The following is a 19,614-nucleotide window of genomic DNA, read 5'->3' as shown; positions in this document are numbered from 1 at the left end:
GCACTGTACTGCTTTTGCATAACAACAGATTTTGCAACATGTGTCATTGATATTAAACCTGATTCTGATTATTGTTGCAGATAATGTGTAGGAATGTTCACACAGAACGCAGTGATTCATTTCAATGTTTGATTTTTGGATAGTCTGATCTTCCATAAAAATCACTTTGAAATGCAGATTTTTTTCCTATGACCTACAGTAATCTTCAGTCAATCTTAATGCTGGACAAAACAGAAAGTCAACAAGAAGAGATGTTTTCCTGTTGATAGTACATTGACCTCTTTATCGTGCACAAGATGATATGACACCATCTCTGTGGTTTTTAATGCCAAATTCCAGCTAAATTTATTTTAGATATTAATAGTGCTTTAAAATATGTTGAGAATAAAAAAAGTGTGCTTGAAAGGAATTATTTTTTTGAGTTTGTATCGTTTTCACTTCTGTATATAACTGTTCCTTAAAGTAAATTTATTATCAAAGTATGTAGTTTTTACTATATACTACCTTGAGATTCATTTTCTTGCAACACATTTCCAGGAAAATAAGAAATACATTAGAATATAATGAAAAACTGTATATAAAGGGACAAAAGACCGACAAGCAAAACCAGTGCGCAATAGAAGACAAACTGAGCAAATAAAATAATACTGAGAACATGAGTTGTAAAGAGACATTGAAAATGAGTCTGTGGGTTGTAGAATCAGTAGTGAATGAAGTTATACAGGCTGGCTTAGGAACCTGAACCTGGTGGTGTCTGTACCTTCTGCCTGATGTAGCCGGCCAGTGGTGTGCTGACATCAGCACCGGACTTCAAGGCAAATGGATCCGAGTTTGAATCTGGCCAGCTCATTGCATGCTCAACTGTGTTGGGTTGAGCATCAAGCTAGCAGTTTGGGCTCATTTTTTTTTTAAAATGTCAGAATGCTATGGAACCAGTAAAAGTGCAGAGGGGCCAGAAGGAACAGCTTCCTGCCTGATGGTGGTGGTCTTTGTAAATGTACTCGAATGGTGGGGCCGGGGAGGGTTCTGTGTGCGACGGATTGAGCTGTCTCTGTCACTTCCTGTAGCCTGTGACCTGCTTCGTGATGTTGGTTTTTCTTCTCTTTCTGGTAATGGAAGGCACCACATTTAGTTTTGCTTTAAGTTTCACATTTTTATTGAATTGCCTGGCAAATGTGTTGGGACTATATTGATTACTTTTTATTAAAACTGAAAAGCCAATAATATCTTAGGCTGAATGTCATATTCTGATAGGGCTTGCTGGAATGTGTGCTTTCTTTTTGCTAAGTGATATTGTTTTTTATGGTAAATCTCAGGAGAATACATTCTGAGTCATCTGCAGACTCTGGCAACTAAACTCTGGAACACTGACTGTATTTTGTTGGAAATCTTTACTTCCACTCTACTCTTCATACTTTGTTTAAATTTACAGTACTATGCAAAAGGTTTAAGCCACATGTGTATATATAGCTAGGGTACCTAAGACTTTTGCACAGTACTGTAATAATTTTATGTATTGCCCTGTACTGCTGTTGCAAAAAAAGACACCAATTTCATGATATGCAGTGCTTATAAAAAGTATTCACCCTCCCCCAGGAAGTTTTCATATATATTATTTTACAACATTGAATCACAGTGGATTTAGTTTGGCTTTTTTGACATTGATCAAAAAAACTCTTTCATGTCAAATTGAAAACGGATCTCTACAAAGTTTTCTAAGTTGATTACAGATGTAAAACACAAAATAATTGATTGCATAATTATTCAGCCTCTTCAAGTTAGTATTTAGTAGGTACACCTTTGGCAGCAATTACAGTCTTGAGTCTGTGCGGATAGGTTTCTATCAGCTTTGCAGATCTGGACATTGCAATTCTTTTCCTCATTCTTCTTTACAAAGCTGATCAATTTCTGTTAGATTATACCAGGATTGTGAGTGAACAGCTCTTTTTCAAGTCCAGCCATAAATCCTCAATTGTTTTGTGGTCTGGGCTCTGACTTGGCCATTCCAGGATTTTCTGTTTTCTGTGTAGGTTTGGCTTTATGTTTGGGGTGCTTGTCTTACTGGAAAACAATTCTTCTCCCAAACAGTTCTCTCACAGACTGCATCAGATTTTCTTCCAGAATTTCCTGTATTTTGCTGCATGCATTTTACCCTCTACCTTCACAAGCCTTCCAGGACCTGTGGCAGTAGAGCATCCCCAAAGCATGATGCAGCCACCACTGTGCTTCACGGTAGGGATGGTGTGTTGATGAAGTGTGATGTTTGGCGTTTAATCTGATAGCCAAAAGGCTCAATTTTGGTTTCATCAGACCTTAGAACCTTCTTCCAGCTGACTTCTGGCAAACTCTGGCTGAGATTTTATGAGTTTTTTTCAACAGTGGCTTTCTCTTTGCCACTCTCCCATAAAGCTGTGACTGGTGAAGCAGCCAGGAAACAATAATTTCAGCCACTGAAGTTTGTAACTCCTCCAGAGTTGTCATAGGTCACTATTGGCCTCCCTTACTAGTTGCCTTCTTGCACGGTCACTCAGTTTTTGAGGATGGCACGCTCTTGGGAGATTTATAGCAGTGCCATATTCTTTCCATTTCTTGATGATTGACTTAACTGTATTCCAAGGGACATTTAGTGACTTGGAAATTTTCTCGTATCCATCACCTGACTTGTGCTTTTCAATAACCTTTTCACACAGTTGCTTGGAGTGTTCTTTTGTCTTCATAGTATAGTTTTTGCCAGGATACTGACTCGCCAGCAGTTGGACCTTCCAGATGCAGGAGTATTTTTATTACAATCAATTAAAATACCTTGACTGCACACAGATCGCCAAAAACAGATCTTCATTTAACTAATTATGTGACTTCTAAAACCAATTGGCTGCATCGGTGAAGATTTGGTGTGTCATATTAAATGGACCGGATACTTAAGCAATCAGTTATTTTGTGTTTTTTACTTGTAATTAATTTAGATCATTTTGTAGTGATCTATTTTCACTTTGACACAAAGGGATCTTTTTCTGTTGATCAGTGTCTAAAAAGCCATGTTAAATCCACTGTGATATAGTGTTGTAAAACAATAAAACATGAAACCTTCCAAGGGGAGTGAATACTTTTTATAGGCACTATATGTGAGTGATGATGAGTCTGATTCTGATGTGGATCTCTTTTGTGGACTGAGATGGGAATGATGGTTGCGAAAAGGGGAAGGGAGGGGTGAGGGAGTGTGAAGCACCACAGACAGATTCTGTAGTAATAAATCAATTGTTTGGAATCAAATGACCTTTTCTAGTATCTTAGGACTGAGTGTGTCTTCACCTCCCCTCCCACCCCTGACACTCCTTCTTTGCCACCTGTCCCACACTCCTCCCATGATGCTCCACCTTCACTGTTCCCAACATCCTTTGTACCCAGCAGATTTACAAACTTGCTCTCTGCTCCACATTGACAAATACAGCGTTGTGCAAAAGTCTTAGGCATCCTACCTAGCTGTATACTGTAAATTGATAGATAGAAACTTTATTGGTCCCAAAGGAAATTAACTTGTCAAAGTAGCATTACAAGTGCACAGATAGACAAATATTGGAAGAGAAGAAAGAAAGAATATGTGCCTAAGAACTTGGCACAGTGCTAGGTATTATCTTTTTGTACAAATTTATTTTCGAATATAATGTGATAGTTGAATTCCCCCTCACTCCCAGGAAATCAAAACACATGGAAATATTTTAATTGGGAAGGATTATATCAGAAGTATTTTGGACACAAGCACATGAAGTTTGTTGCTAATTATTAAGAATGAAGGACTTTTGTCATCTTATTGTTTTTGTTTTTCTGCTGTAACCTGTTGTTTTAATTAATGAACATGCAACATGAAGCTCCTAGGCCATTGCAATGTTTACCTAATTGGGAACCTCAATCTTTTGAACCTTAGCAACTGTTCTCTGCATTCATGTGGTTAGATCTTTGCGTAGCTGCCTCGAGATTTTCACTGACCTCAAGGGATTAGTGTTGATAATGTTGTATGGTTAGTGGTTTATTGTGGCAGTTGAAATTTATTCAAGGTTGTGTGAACTTACTTTTCTTCTTCCCACCCCCTCAGAGTCGTTCAATGATGCCTGAAATATGGGATCTGTCTGAAGCTTTGCCGGATTTGTCCATGGATCCAATTACGGGTGTTGGAGTGGTTGCATCACGGTATCGGGCACCTGCCAGTTACGAAGTAGTAAGTACGATATCAGGTTCTGACTACATTTGTGCATGTTGTACAGAAATTCTATTAAACATTTGCTTTCACCACTAACCCCTGCCCATCCACTAGTCTATCTACCCAAAAAAAGCTTATAAGAGACTTGCTCAAAACTAAAGGTGCTATTTTAAGGAAATACCGTGCAGTGGGTCATCCCACACCTATCATATTTTCACATAAATTATTTTGTATCTTTTCAAATTCCTGTTATGTTTTGTATTTATTGAGGATTTATTGTCAGCAAAAATTAAATTTGCAGATCTTTTCAGAATCGGGTTTAATATCACTGACATTTGTCTGTCTTGGTGAAAGGTCTCGGCCCGAATTGTCGACTATTTATTCCTTTCCATAGATGCTGTTTGACCTGCTGAGCTCCTCAGACATTCTGTGTGTGTTACTCTAGATTTTCAGCAGCTGCAGAATCTTGCGTGTTTATGTCGTGAAATTCGTTTTTTTGGCAGCAGTGCAATGTAACACATAGAAACATAGAAAACTTACAGCACAGTACAGGCTCTTCAGCTCATAATGCTGTAAAGAACATATTTACTTTAGAAATTACCTAGGGTTACCCATAGCCCTCTATTTTTCTAAGCTCCGTGTACCTAACCAGGAGTCTCTTAAAAGACCCTATTGTATCTGCCTCCACTACCATCGCCGGCAGCCCATTCCACGCATTCACCACTCTCTGCATTTTTAAACAAAAAACACACTTACCCCTGACATCTTCTTTGTACAGGTCCACAATCCCTTATCTGAAATTCCGAAATCCAAGAAATTCCGAAACCGAAGTTTTTATCGCCAACAGTTGACATCACTCAGGCATGACGTGGCAGCACTAGCAGAGGCCGCCAGATGTCAGTTATAAGTGCATTTGCTGTTCGCTGATATTTTGTATTCACTGTTGAATTTCTGTTTAATTTCACTGTGAAAATGTCAAGAAGAGCTGCAGATACCCCTATGGTTAACAATGAGAAAAAGAGAAGGAAGCATCTGTCACTATCAATAACGCAGAAAGTGGAGTTATTGCAGAAGCTTGTTGGTGGTGTGTCTGTGCGGCGTCTTACTGAAGAATATGGTGTCAGGACTACCACTGTTTATCTGTTAAAGAAACAGAAAGACAAGTTACTGAAGTTTTAGAGTGACAATGACATTCTACATTTATTCCAATGAATCCTTTACCATGTGTTTGATTCGGTTCGTTTGAAGCTGTATATTTTTATGTTTTATTGAATGTTTTTGTTGGAAATAAAATACTTGTCATTATTCCCTAAACAATGCAGTATAACAACTATTTGCATAGCATTTACATTGTATTATGTATTATAAGTAATCTAGAGATGATTTAAAGTATACGGGAGGATATGCGTAGGTGTGGCTCCGCTGGGTCCTAAAGTCCACTTGTGCACTGAGACAGGTTAAATAAGGGACTTGAGCATACATGTTTTTTGGTATTCACGGGGGGGTCCTGGAACCAATAAAGAGGGATTGTGAATTCCAAAATGCAACTGGCCCCAAGGATTTCGGCTCAGGGATTGTGGACCTGTACCTACTTTCAAGCACCTTAAAATTATGTTATCTCATGCTAGCCATTTCAGCCCTGGGAAAAAGCCTCTATCCATACGATATTATCCATACAATCAATGCCTCTCATCATCTCATACACATCTATCAGGTCACCTTTCATCCTCTTTCGCTCCAAGGAGAAAAGGCTGAGTTCATTCAACCTATTCTCATAAAGTATGCTCCATCCAGGCAACATCCTTGTAAATCTCCTCTGCACCCTTTGTATAGTTTCCACATCATTCCTGTAGTGAGGTGACAAGAACTGAGCACAGTGGGCCCTGACCAGGATCCTATATAGCTGTAGCGTTACCTCTCAGCTCTTAAACTGAATCCCACAGTTGATGAAGGCCAATGAATCATATGCCTTCTTAACCATAGAGTCAACCTGTGCAGCAGCTTTGAGTGTCCTATGGACTCGGACCCCAAGATCCCTCTGATCCTCCACACTGCCAGGAGTCTTACCATTAATACTATATTCTGCCATCATATTTGACCTACCAAGATGAACCACCTCACACTTAACTGGGGTGAACTCCATCTGCCATTTCTCAGCCCAGTTTTGCATCCTATCGATGTCCTGCTGTAACCTCTGACAGCCCTTCAAACTATCCACAACACCCCCAACCTTTGTGGCATCAGCAGATTTACTAACCCAATCCTCCACTTCCTGATCCAGGTCATTTATAAAAATCATGAAGGAAGGAGTCCCAGAACAGATCCCTGAGGCACACCACTGATCACCGACCTCCATGCAGAATATGGCCCGCCTACAACCACTCTTTGCCTTCTGTGGACCACCCCTGATCCCCTTGATCCCATGCCTCTTTAATTTCTCAATAAGCCTTGCTGAAATCCATGTACACTACATCTCCTGCTCTACCTTCATCAACATGTTTAGTCACATCCTCAAAAATTCAGTCAGGCTTATAAGGCATGAACTGCCTTTTACAAAGCCTTGCTGAATATTCCTAATCATATTATGCCTCTCCAAATGTTCATGAATTCTGCCTCATGATCTTTTCCATCGACTTATCAACCATTGAAGTAAGACTCACTGTAATTTCCTGGGCTATCTCTACTCCCTTTCTTGAATAATGGAATAACATCCACAACCCTCCAATCCTCCGGAACCTCTCCTGTCCCCATTGATGATGCAAAGATAATCACCAGAGGCTCAACAATCTCCTCCCTCGCCTCCCACAGTAGCCTCTTTCTTAATGTCTGTATGCTCAAGCTTTTCAACCTGCTGTGTCATCACTACAATCACCAAGATCCTTTTCCATAGTGAATACTGAAGCAAAGTATTCATTAAGTACCTCTGCTATCTCCTGCAGTTCCATGCACACTTTTCCACTGTCATATTTAATTGGTCCAATGCTCTCATGTCTTATCCTCTTGTCCTGCACATACTTCTAGAATGCCTTGGGGATTTTTTTAATCCTGCTCGCCAAGGCCTTCTTTTGGCCTCTTCTGGCTCTCCTAATTTCATTCTTGAACTAGCCTTATAATCTTCATTGCGTATCATCTCTATCATTGCCTAGTTTTTTGAACCTTTTGTAAGGTTTTCTTTTTGACTAGATTTTCAATGGCCTTTGTACACCATGGTTCTTGTAGACTACCATTCTTTCCCTGTCTCGTTGGAATGTATCTATACAGAACACCACGCAAATATCCCCTGAACATTTGCCACATTTCTGCCATACATTTCCGTGAGAACATCTGTTCCCAATTTATGCTTCCAAGTTCCTGCCTGATTGCTTCATATTTCCCCTTACTCCAAATAAACTCTTTCCTAATTGTCTGTTCCTATCCCTCTCCAGTGCTATGGTAAAGGAGATAGAATTGTGGTCACTATCTCCAAAATGCTCTCCCACTGAGAGACCTGACCCATGAATAAATAAATTACAATAAGAGATTTTAGATTAAAATATAAATTTAATTAAATAAGTAATGCAAAAAGATAGCAAAAAGTAGTGAGGTAGTGTTCATGAACCAGAGAAAATCTGCAGATCAGGAAATCCAAGCAACGCACACAAATTGCTGGAGGAACCCAGCTGGCCAGGCAGCATTTATCTTGTACTGTTTTCGATAGCTGCTGCCTTGCCTGCTGAGTTCCTCCAGCATTTTGTATGTGTTGAGATAGTGTTCATGGGTTGGTTTTTTGTCCATTCAGAAATCTGATGGCAGAGGGATTTTGAGGGTCTTTTGCACGTTCAAGTGCCCATTTGAATGGTGTGTGATGTGCATACAATAGACCATATCATAGGCTTATCAATATCATTGGATGGTACTTTGATCCATTTTCATGGTCTTATTACATTTCAAATCTTTTGCTTTTTGTTTTAAGTTTTATTCTTTTACTTCAACCCAACAAATACTGGAATGGGCATCTCTCCCATGTATCTAATTAATAAATTAAAAGGCTACTCTGTATGGAAAATATATTTTCTGTTGAAAATATTACTGGAGGTTCAATGAAAATGAATTCTCAAGTTATTTCAGACACCATTATCTATAAACAGGCACAAAGAAAATAAGAACAATCCTCAGCTTTTCATTTTTGTAATGAACAAGATTTTGATTTTCTTTAAACAGTTTTCTGTATTTACATACACCATAATGGATATCTGTAGAATGAGCTACAAGGCTATAATTTGCTTGAGCACTCTAGGCAATGTTTATAAGCTGTTTTAGCTTCCCTTCTAAGTTTGATGTGTGCCAACCCTTTTAAATTACAGTCTCTTAATCTGCTTCTCAAGTGTGCATTCTTCCATGGATTATGATGAGAACATTGAAACCATTATAGATTATTTAAGTGTACTGTTGTCTTTTGTGAAGATTCTGCCTGGAACTGTCATTACAGATTTGAACTATTAATTTTTGAAATCCACTCATGTATTGTCTGAGAAAACATTTGACATAATTGTATTCCTTTTTGAATACAGTCATCTAATGCAGTTGTCGTAGTTCCTCCTATGCTTCTGCACTGCTGAATCTCGATTTTATCTCTGCTTTCTCCTTGTGAGTTTATAATTTTGCTCTCATACATTCTGAAGCACATCAGCAGCATCTCCCTCAGCTTTTCGCAATTTGTGGCTTCTTCATTCTGACGGTTGTAACGATGGATAGTTGTTAAATTTTGATTGCTCTACCATTCGATGTTCTTTTTGTTTAGATTTCTCCACCATCTCTATGTTAATGGACTTCAATGAAAGTTCATCGATTTGACCCGCTAACTTATGTTACTCTCTTACGAATGCTGCCTGACTTGCCAAGAGCCAGAACTATTTTATGATCTTATTTTTTTTCTTGGCAGCATCTGCAAGTTGTGTGTAGCTTGTTAATTGACAGGTTACCCAGGGTATTGTCTTGTGGGTGCACTAATCCCCTTCGTTCCCTAGCCACTGTGTCCAGTTGAACAAGATTGTATTTGACCATAAACTGAATTTGTCAATCTCAATATTGTCATTACAACAAAAGCTTAATTCTATCTTAGTTATTTTTCCCTCCTTCAAGCCAGTTGCTGATGAAATCATCAACTGTGCTTTGGTAATGTCCAATCAAGACCTTCAGTAAGTTAGACCATAAGACATAGGAGCAGAATTCAGGCCATCAAATCTGTTCTGCCATTCCATCATGGCTGATTTATTATCCCTCTCAACCCCATTTTCCCTCTTTCTTCCCATAACCTTTGACACCCTTACTAATCAATAACCTGTCAGCCTCCATTTTAAATATAGAAGATTAATCTGGCAATTAATTTCGTAGATTCACCACCCTCTAGCTAAAGAAATTCCTCCTCATCTCTGTTCTGAAGGGACATTATATTTTGAGGCTGTGCTGTCTGGTCCTAGATTCTCCCAATACTGCAAATATCCCTTCCACATCCACTCAATCTAGGCCTTTCAATGCTCAATAGGTTTTAATGAGATATCCATATCTTGCCTTTTAGAACCAATAACAATATTTATTTCTGGTGAAGTAAGTGTGCTTTGAGTGGTGGTGGAGTTATAAATATTGATCTTGTGGTATCTAATGCGGGAATGGTTAAGATAAAATTATAGTTTGATAAATGGGCATAACATTATGTAGCCCCCTGGCATGCCTCAGGCTCGCTCAGCTCGCTTCTGTCTAGGGGGAAGCAGCCTTCGGCCCTGCCAGACTGGGTAGCCAGCTTGTGTGGATGCGGTGTGATGTCCCCACCCTGCCAAATAACAGACAGTACACCATATGCGATTAAATGATTACACTTTATAGATCTTACTAGAACTAAGTGATTAATAATGATACAGTATATATGAAGGAAAAGAAAATAAAGAAAAGGTGCCAAAACTTATCAAAGTCCAAACCACTTCGTGCACAACCGTTGGAGCTCAATTAACGAAGTCTTCTGGGCACCATTCAATCCCCTCAGACCTCCTCGATTCGTAGCTCAGAATTAGCCAAAGTGATCAACCAAGCACCCCCGGCACGTCTGTCATTGTCTCCTCCCCTCGCCAAAAATCCTGGCCTCGGACCCCTGCTTGGGGTCTGTTCCGTCACCCAGCTTACAGCATCACATCCTCTCTCTCTCACCCCCCTCGCGCCAACTCCCCAAAAGCCCACCAGCAATAGTTTACAGACCCAGAAGAGAGAATAACATTAATCCCAATTGCTTAACAAATGAATACAATTCTCGTTATCAGCAACTCTAAACCGAAACAAACTGTGAAAGAAAGCACTTGTCATAACAAAGAAGCATTCCTACTTTTAACAAAACAAAGAAGCCATTTTGGTTAACATACGCAGTAACAAAGAGAGAAAAAAGAAACTTTCCTTACAATTAAAATTAGAGTCCAGGTCCACTGAATGTTTGATGGAAAAACTTCCCGAGCAGATTTAATTGTTAGACTGAAAAAAAGCTTCATAAGTCAGGGTGTCGTAGTAGCATAGAGGTTAGCATGACGCTATTACAGCTCAGATCAACAGAGTTTGGAGTTAATTTCTGGCTCTGCAAGGAACTTGTCTGTTCTCCCTATTACCGCGTGGGTTTCCTCCAGGTGCTCCAGTTTTCTCCCGCATTCCAAAGATGTATGGGTTTTAGGCTAACTGGTTGTTGTAAATTGGCCTGTGATTAGGTTCGGGTTAAAGGGTTATATAGGTGACTTGCTGTATGACGCAGCTCTTTGGGCTGGAAAAGCCTGTTCCACGATGTATCTTTAAATGAAAAGAAAGTCAAAGCCTGTATAAAATTGCTAAAGGCAAATCTTATTCAACTGGCTTGATTGAGTTCTTGAAAGTGATGCTGAAAATTGATAAGCAATATGTCATTGTATTGTATATAGACTGTCAGTGACATTTAGTAAAGTAACACATAATAGCTGAAGCTTTAAAAGTGCAATGCCTGGTGGATAAAAACTTGCCTGAGGCTCAGAAGGCAAGGTGGTGATAAACACTTTTACCAGGGAGATACTTATTTGATGTACGTTAATGCTTTGGATTTTGGCGTCCACCCTCCCCTCATATGACAATAAAACCTTAACAATCTGTTATCTGATTGTTTTGAAATCCTGATGGGCTGACATCTGGTTTGGGTTCATTCATTAGTCTGAAATGTGAGCTGGGGTCCGGAGCACAAGCTGGAGGTGTGGCCCTGTTGGAGTCTGAACTGTGGGTTGGATGTATGGCTTTAACCAGGGTTGGGATCCAGGACACTGGGTAAGGAATGGTGGTAATAGATACAAAATGCTGGAGGAACTCAGCAGGCCAGTCAGCATCTGTGGAAAAGAGTACAGTCAACTGTTTGGGCCGACATTTCAGCTTGAAGTCCTTGCCTTGATTCCCAGTATCTGGAGATTTTCTTTTGTTAAGGGATGTTGGTGTAGGCTTGTGACCTGGGATCTAGAGTCAAAATGACCTATTCACTTGAAACTGGCTGGGTTCACTGGAAAATTTCTTGTACTAAAAGTATAACATGTTAAAAATGTTTGCTTAATGAATAACAAACTGGTGGATACAGCCCAGTCCATCACAGCAAAAGCCCTCCCTAACACTGAGCACATCTACAAGGAGTGCTGCCACAGGAAAGCAGCACCACCATCAAGGAACCCCACCACCCAGGCCATGCTCTTTTCTTACTGCTGCCATCAGGAAGAAGGTACAGGAACCATAGATCCTACACCACCAGGTTCAAGAACATTTATTACCCTTCAACCATCAGGCTCCTGAACCAGAGGGGATAACTTCACTCACCCCAACACTGAACTAATTCCACGACCTACCGACTCACTTTCAAGGATTTTGCAACTCATGTTTTCAGATTATTTATTTAATTGTTATTATTTGCATAATAATAAAAAAGGAAATAGGTCTCAATTCTTTATTTTTGTATTTACATAGTTTATTATCTTTCGCATACTGGTTGAATGCCCAAGTTGGTTCGGCCTTTCATTGATTCCGTTGTGGTTATTATACTATTGATTTATTGAGAATGCCTGAAAGACAATGACGCTCAAGGTTATATATGATGATATATATGTGATTTGAGATGTATCCCAAAACTTTTGCACAGTGCTATATTTGTCAATGTAGAATGGAGAGCAAGTTTGTGAATCTGGTGGTAGTAAAGGATGTTGGCAATGGTGAGGGTGGAGCACTGTAAGAGAGGTGTGGCACAGGTGGCAGAGAAGGAGTGCCGGCAGTGGGTTTGGCTCGAATATAGACACACAACCCTGAGACACCAGTCAAGGTCATTAGATTCCAAACAGTTGGTTTATTGTTCATTACAGAATGTCTCTCTGGTGCTTCCCACTCCCTCTCCTCTCCTTTCTGCTTTTCCCAACCATGATTTCCCACTCCCTGCCCTCTTCCCACTCTCAATCCACAATAGAGACCCAGAATCAAGTCTATTATCACTCACTTGCCAAGAATTTTTTTTTTGTGGCAGCAGTACAGTGCAATACATAAAATTACTACAGTATTGTGCAAAAGTCTTAGGCACCCTTGGCTATGTATATGTGCCTAAGACTTTTGCACACTATTGAACTTTGAACCATCCATAAAATCTGCAAGTCATACCACCAGGGTCTCAAGAGGTGCAGGTTGATCTGAATTTTAAGTTATTTAGAAAAGCAGGAAACCATGAGGTGATTAGTAACAGACGTTTGGATGACATGAAGTAACAAGTCACTGGGCAGATGAAATCTAATACAGCCAGTTGCAGTTTGAGTTTAAAAAAAATAATAGAAATGTAAGCATAATAGTGCAGTTTTAAAGTGACACTGCAATTTGGGTGTGTTAGTCCACAAGGCATTAAAAGTGGCATGGCAAGTTTAATAGGTGGCTTTACAGACTTACTAGAACCTTAGTGTTATAAAAGAAGGATATAATGAAAAAGCAGCATTTGTGTTTGTGAAACACTGTACAACCTCAGCTGGAGCATTAAGGCCAATTGTGGGTTCACACTTCAGAAATAAACATGCACAGGAGATTGAATAGGAGATAGTGGTAATAAATTATTTTGACTATATAGAGATGTAGGTGAAACTGGTACTGTTCTACTTAAGAACAGGGAACAATAAGAGCATATTTGTTACAAAAAAGTTCAAAATTATGAACTGTTTTGATAGTGTAACTGGTGGATGTGTCTTAAAAAGCTCATCTGGTTATATGAGGTTAAAAAAATTGAATGTGGCAAGCACAATGTAAATGGGTGGTGAAGCAGTTTCAAGAATAATTTTAAAAGGGATTTTAAAAGTATTTGATGTGGGGGGGAATACAGTGATTAGATTAATTAGTTCTTTCAAGGATCTAGACGGGTTAAGTTGTGTCCTTTCTGTACTGAATCATTGTGTTTATGAGCAAAGTAAATTTATTATTAAAGTACTTGTATGTCACCATATACAACCCTGAGATTCATATTGTTGTGGGTATAATAATCCATAGAATAATAACATAACAGAATCCATGAAAGACCACCCAATTTGGGTGTTCAAGTAGTGTGCAAAAGGCACCAAACTTGAAAGTGAGTCCACAGGTTGTGGGAACATTTTAGTGAAGTCGAGTGAAGTTATCCCTTTGGTTCAAGAGCCTGATGGTTGATGGGTAGAAACTGTTCCTGAAACTGTTGGTGTGATTCGTATTTAGTTCTCCAGCTGTGAGATTTTAATTGGAACTTGTGACACTAGCAGAGTTGATAGGGGTTCGTGAAAATCAGGAGCCTGCAAATGGTGGAGATCTGAAGTAAATGGTGAACTCTCTGGAAATACTCAGCAGGTCAGGATGCATCTGTGAAGAGGGAGGTTAAAGTTTCAGATTGAAGACCCAGGAGATCGGTGAGAATGGGAAGGTAAATGGTAGGAGAAGGAGGATGCGTTTCCCTGCTTCTCCCTTCACCCTCTCCCCCGCCCTACCTAGTCTCTCCCATCACCTGCTAGCTTGTATTCCTTCTCCTCTGTCCTCCCCCTCCCCCCGCCAGCACCTTACTCTGGTTTCTTCCCCCTTCCTTCCCAGTCCTGGTGAAGGGTCTCTTCCCAAAATGTCAGTTGTCCATTCCCCTCCATAGATGCTGCACAGCCTATTGAGTTCCTTTGGCATTTTGTGTTTGTTGCTCTGGATTTCTAGTATCTGCAGAATATCTTGTGTAAATGAATACCAAAGACAACCTGAAGCATTTGCCACTGTTTGCAACCACAAGTGATCACAGGGTGATCCTCTGCAGCCTCCTCCCATATAGTAATACAGTAGTCATTGTAGGGCAATCACTTGAGTCGAGTACAATGTTCTCCAAAGGAGTTGTCTTAGGTGGTTGTAGAGGCCGATCTGGGATCCACATAATTGGGTTGTTAGCGTGATTCCCTTAATGGAGAACACTGTGTGATTTTGTTTAATGTAGGGAATTTGAGGCACTGGCAGCAATCACATGGTTCTTGACAGAACAGAGATTGGAGACCTTCACTGCTGCAGCCTTCCTTTGCCTTCACTATCTTTGTGATGTGTCATCATCTTCCGCCAACTCCACCGTTGATGTCTTTGTCTGGAACCTCCCCCTTGACCTTACCACCACGGGTGATCCTACCAGGAGCTAAGCACCAAATAGCTAAACTCCAGACAGCATCACTCTCAGGATCTCAGGAACTCAAAAATCTCTCCACCACAGCAAAGTGACAATCTTTTCAAGTGGAGGCCAAATCATTGGGTATCTTTAAAGCAGAGGCTGATAGCTTATTGAATAGTAAGGGTGTCAAAGGTTATGAGAAAGCTGGAGAAATCGATTTACAGGGAAAATAAATCAGCCATGATGGAGTGGCAGAGCAGACACAATGGGCCAAATGGCTAAATGCTGCTCCTACGTTTTAAAGTCTAATGGCAGTTTTCAGATATTTTGGGTTGTTGGAGATCAGTCACCTTGACCCTAAGTTAGCATGGCAGGAATTTCTCAAGGCAGGCAGCATCCTTGGCTCAGTCTTCACCTGTTTCAGAGGCATGTACACTTCCAGAGGAACAAAATTTGAGGTATTTTTTGATGATTTCATGATTTTAATTCCATTAGCTTATGATTACATGCAGTAAGATTTGAATGAGATTCGGGCATGGGCTGAAAATGACATTTAACGTTTAATGTTAGACAATGAGCACTTCAACAAAGGAGAGTATGATCGTCTATCCTGGACATTCAATGGAATACATTTTGGATCTAGGCCTCACCATTAGCATTATTGGAATTGGGAAGAATGGTCACCACTCAGCACAAACTTGACTGGAGCAGACACAAGACCATAAAGCATAGGAGCAGAATTGAGCCATTTGGCTCATCAAGCCTGCTCTGCCATTTGATCAAGGCTGGTCCATTTTCCCTCTCAACCCCATTCCCTGCCCCCTCCCTGTAACCTTTGATACCTTATCTTCTAATTAAGAAGGCAAAGTTACAAGAACAGTAGCATGTAACATAGAGCATAGAAAAACTACAGCACAATACAGGCCCTTCGGCCCACAATGCTGTGCCGAACATGTACTTACTTTAGAAATTACTTAGGGTTACCCATAGCCCTCTATTTTTCTAAGCTCCATGTACCTATCCAGGACTCTCTTAAAAGACCCTATCATACCCGCCTCCACCACCATCGGCAGCAGCCCATTTCATGCAGTCACTACTCTCTGCATTTTATATAAAAAAAACAAACAAACTTACCCCTGACATCTCCTCTGTACCTGCTTCCAAGCAGCTTTAAAACTGTGCCCACTCATGATAGCCGTTTCAGCCCTGGGAAAAAGCTTCTGACTATCCACACGATCAATGCCTCTCATCACCTTATACACCTCTATCAGGTCATCTCTCATCCTCTGTCGCTCTAAGGAAAAAAAAGGCTAAGTTCACTCAACCTGTTCTTGTAAGGCATGCTCCCCAATCCAGGCAACGTCATTGTAGATCTCCTCTGCACCCTTTCTATAGTTTCCACATCCTTCCTGTAGTGAGGTGACCAGAACTGAGCACAGTACTCCTACTGCCAAGAGTCTTACTGTTAATACTATATTCTGCAATCATATTTGACCTACCAAAATAAACCACCTCACACTTATCTGGGTTGAACTCCATCTGCCACTTCTCAGCCCAGTTTTGCATCCTTTCAATGTCCCGTCACACTATCCACAATGCCCCCAACTTTTGTGTCATCAGCAGATTTACTATCCCATCCCTCCACTTCCTGATCCAGGTCATTTATAAAAATCATGAAGAGAAGGGGTCCCAGAATAGATCCCTGAGGCACTCCACTGGTCAGCGACCTTCATGCAGAATATGACCCGTTCACAGCCACTCTTTGCCTTCTGTGGGCAAGCCAATTCTGAATCCAAAAAGTAAGGTCCCTTTGGATCCCTTGCCTCCATACTTTCTCAGTAAGCCATGCATGTAACTTGCATTCAAAGTGTTCAAAACTTTTTTTCCTCATCTGTCAAGAGGATTGTGATGGAATACTGTTCACTGGTCTGGATTTGTGTAGCTCCAACAACATTGAGAGCAGAGCACCATCTGGAGCAAAGTACAAGATGGGCATCCACACACTGCTCTGAACATTCACTCTCTTTACACTGATGCTAATGTTTCTTTATGATAGTTGGGTTAACAGTCTGGACCTTCGTACATAATAGTGCCATGGGAGTACCTTACCCTCACAATGAATCAAGAAGGTGCAGCAGAGTAGTGTAGCAGTTAGCGTAATACTAGTAGCGTAATGCTATTATAGCGCCAGTAATCCAGGTTCAATTTCATTGCTCTGTGTGAGGAGTTTATGTGATCTTCCTGTGACTGCATGGCTATCCTCTGGGTAGTCTGGTTTCCTCCCACATTTCATATAACCATATAACAATTACAGCACGGAAACAGGCCATCTCGGCCCTTCTAGTCCGTGCCGACGCTTACACTCACCTAGTCCCAGTGGCCCGCACTCAGCCCATAACCCTCCATTCCTTTCCTGTCCATATACCTATCCAATTTTACTTTAAATGACAATACCGAACCTGCCTCTACCACTTCTACTGGAAGCTCGTTCCACACAGCTATCACTCTCTGAGTAAAGAATTTCCCCCTCGTGTTACCCTTAAACTTTTGCCCCCTAACTCTCAAATCATGTCCTCTTGTTTGAATCTCCTGTACTCTCTATAGGTGGACAGTTTAGTAGGTTAATTGGTTTTGGGTGAAGTTGGGTGAGTGGGCTTGTTGAAGCAGAAGGGTCTTGCGTCGGTAAGACGTAAGAGCTGATTGTGGACTTCAGGAAGGGTAGGACAAAGGAACACATACCAATCCTCATAGGGGGATTTGAAGTGGAGAGAGTGAGCAGTTTCAAGTTCCTGGGTGTCAAGATCTCTGAGGATCTAGCCTGGTCCCAACATATTGATGCAGTTATAGAGAGGGCAAGACAGTGACTTTACTTCATTAGGAGTTTGAAGAGATTTTGTATGTCAACAATTGCACTCAAAAACTTCTACAAATGTACAGTGGAAAGCATTCTGACAGGCTGCATCAGTACCTGATATGGGGGGGTGGAGGTAGTGGGTGGCTACTGCACGGGACTGAAAGAAGCTGCAGAAGGTTGTAAATTTAGTTGGCTCCATCTTGGGTACTAGCCTACAAAGTATGCAGGACATCTTCAAGGAACGGTGTCTCAGAGAGGCAGTGTCTATTATTAAGAACCTCCAGCACCCAGGGCATGCCCTTTGGTAGGGTATTCTAGGACAAGAGGGCATTACTTCAGGATTGAAAGACATTTTTTAAAACTGAGGTGTGGAAAATTACCTTAATCAAAGGGTGGTAAATCTGTGGAATTTGTTGCCATGAGCGGCTATGGAGGCCAAGTCATTGGGCATATTGAAGGCAGAGATGGATAGGTTCTTGATTAGCCAGGGCATCAAAGCGTATGGGGTGAAAGCAGGGGAGTGGGAATGACTGGAAGAATTAGATCAGCCCATGATTGAATGGCGGAGCAGACTCGATGGGCTGAATAGTGTACTTCTGCTCCTATATCTTATGGTCTTGTGTTCTTTTTCTCACTGTTACCGTCAGGTAGGAGGTACAGACACACACTCAGCGATTCAGGAACAGCTTCTTCCCTCTGCCATCCAATTCCTAAATGGACATTAAACCCTTGAACAATACCTCACTTTTTAAATACATATTATTTCTGTTTTTTGCATGATTTTTAATCTATTCAATATGAGTATGCTGTAATTGATTTACTTATTTATCATTATTTTATATTTTTCTTCTATATTATGTATTGCATTGAACTGCTGCTGCTAAGTTAACAAATTTCATGACACATGCTGGTGATAATAAACCTGATTCTGATTCTGTTACTGTGCTGTATCTCTCAAGAAAATGAGTTCCCTGCACTTTCTTAAGAGTTATTAAGAGTGAACACAATGATCAGGTGACAGCTGGCAACCCTGTTCTTAAAAGGTAAATTAAAAAAAAAGACAAAAGATAATTTCTGTGACAAAACCATCCTTGTGGATGAACTAAATTTACTGTAGAGTGTTTTTTTTAACGTTATACGGGATAGAACTCTCTTGTTTTAAATGACTGGCTGTGCTGGGGATTAGTTCAACCTAAGAAAGAAATTCAATACCGAGCAGCTGACTGTTTTTCTCCAGAAGCAACTACTCTAAGTAAATCCTCTTAGTGTTGAAGTATTAGATTTCTACACATATGTTACAATTTTGAGCGAGCTTTAGTGCTACTTAGCATTTTTAGATTGATGAGTTGGTGTAAAGGTGGATAAGAATTTGCAACGTAATCCCTGTCTTGTTTTGAAAGGTATGATATTTTGTCTCTAAGTGTGGATCTGATTACGTAAAGCAGGGGTTCCAAGCCTTTTTTATGCCACGGACCCCTACCATTAACCGATTAACAGGTTGGAAACCTCACTTAAAGGGAACAATTTTGGCCTCTTTTGTTCACCTTCCAACCTCAGTCCAATTTCTTCCTCTTTGCAGTCTTCACAGTTTACCTGATTTACAGTTTACCCATCTCTGATTTGCTTGGAGATGTTTATTGCAGGAACTCAGTTTTATGGTTGGTCTCTAGGCGATAATTGTGTGTTCTGTTTAGTTCTGGACTCTTCATCCCGTGTTGAACTTGGCACATCAAGTAAAGCACTGATTCTTGCTGTCTTGTTTGAAATAATGAACCAACAGTGTAAAAATGATCAAAATTAGTTTCCATGTCAAAAACTAATAATGGTAATCTATCAGAATTTTATTGTAACAAGTGTCCCAAGGCACTTTATATACAGCTATAGGTAGAGATCTGTGGAAGGGGAAATTAGAAAGGAAGTCTTGGT

General features: G+C 40.4%; 1 protein-coding gene across 8 annotated transcripts in view; it reads left to right on the top strand.

The window, feature by feature from the left end:
- The window catches only part of LOC132407418 (multivesicular body subunit 12B-like), a 334,665-nt gene that overhangs the window by 32,386 nt on the left and 282,665 nt on the right, over positions 1-19,614 (top strand). For all 8 annotated transcript variants that reach the window (XM_059993879.1, XM_059993878.1, XM_059993876.1 and 5 more), the window contains exon 2: positions 4,091-4,213. In XM_059993879.1, the coding sequence (XP_059849862.1) occupies positions 4,091-4,213 (123 nt within the window). The remainder of the gene's footprint in view (positions 1-4,090; positions 4,214-19,614) is intronic.

This window comes from Hypanus sabinus, chromosome 18 (assembly GCF_030144855.1).
Source record: "Hypanus sabinus isolate sHypSab1 chromosome 18, sHypSab1.hap1, whole genome shotgun sequence".
Taxonomy (NCBI): Eukaryota; Metazoa; Chordata; class Chondrichthyes; order Myliobatiformes; family Dasyatidae; genus Hypanus; species Hypanus sabinus.
The sequence above is the reverse complement of the archived record's forward strand: the minus strand, read 5'-3'. Positions and strand labels throughout refer to the sequence as shown.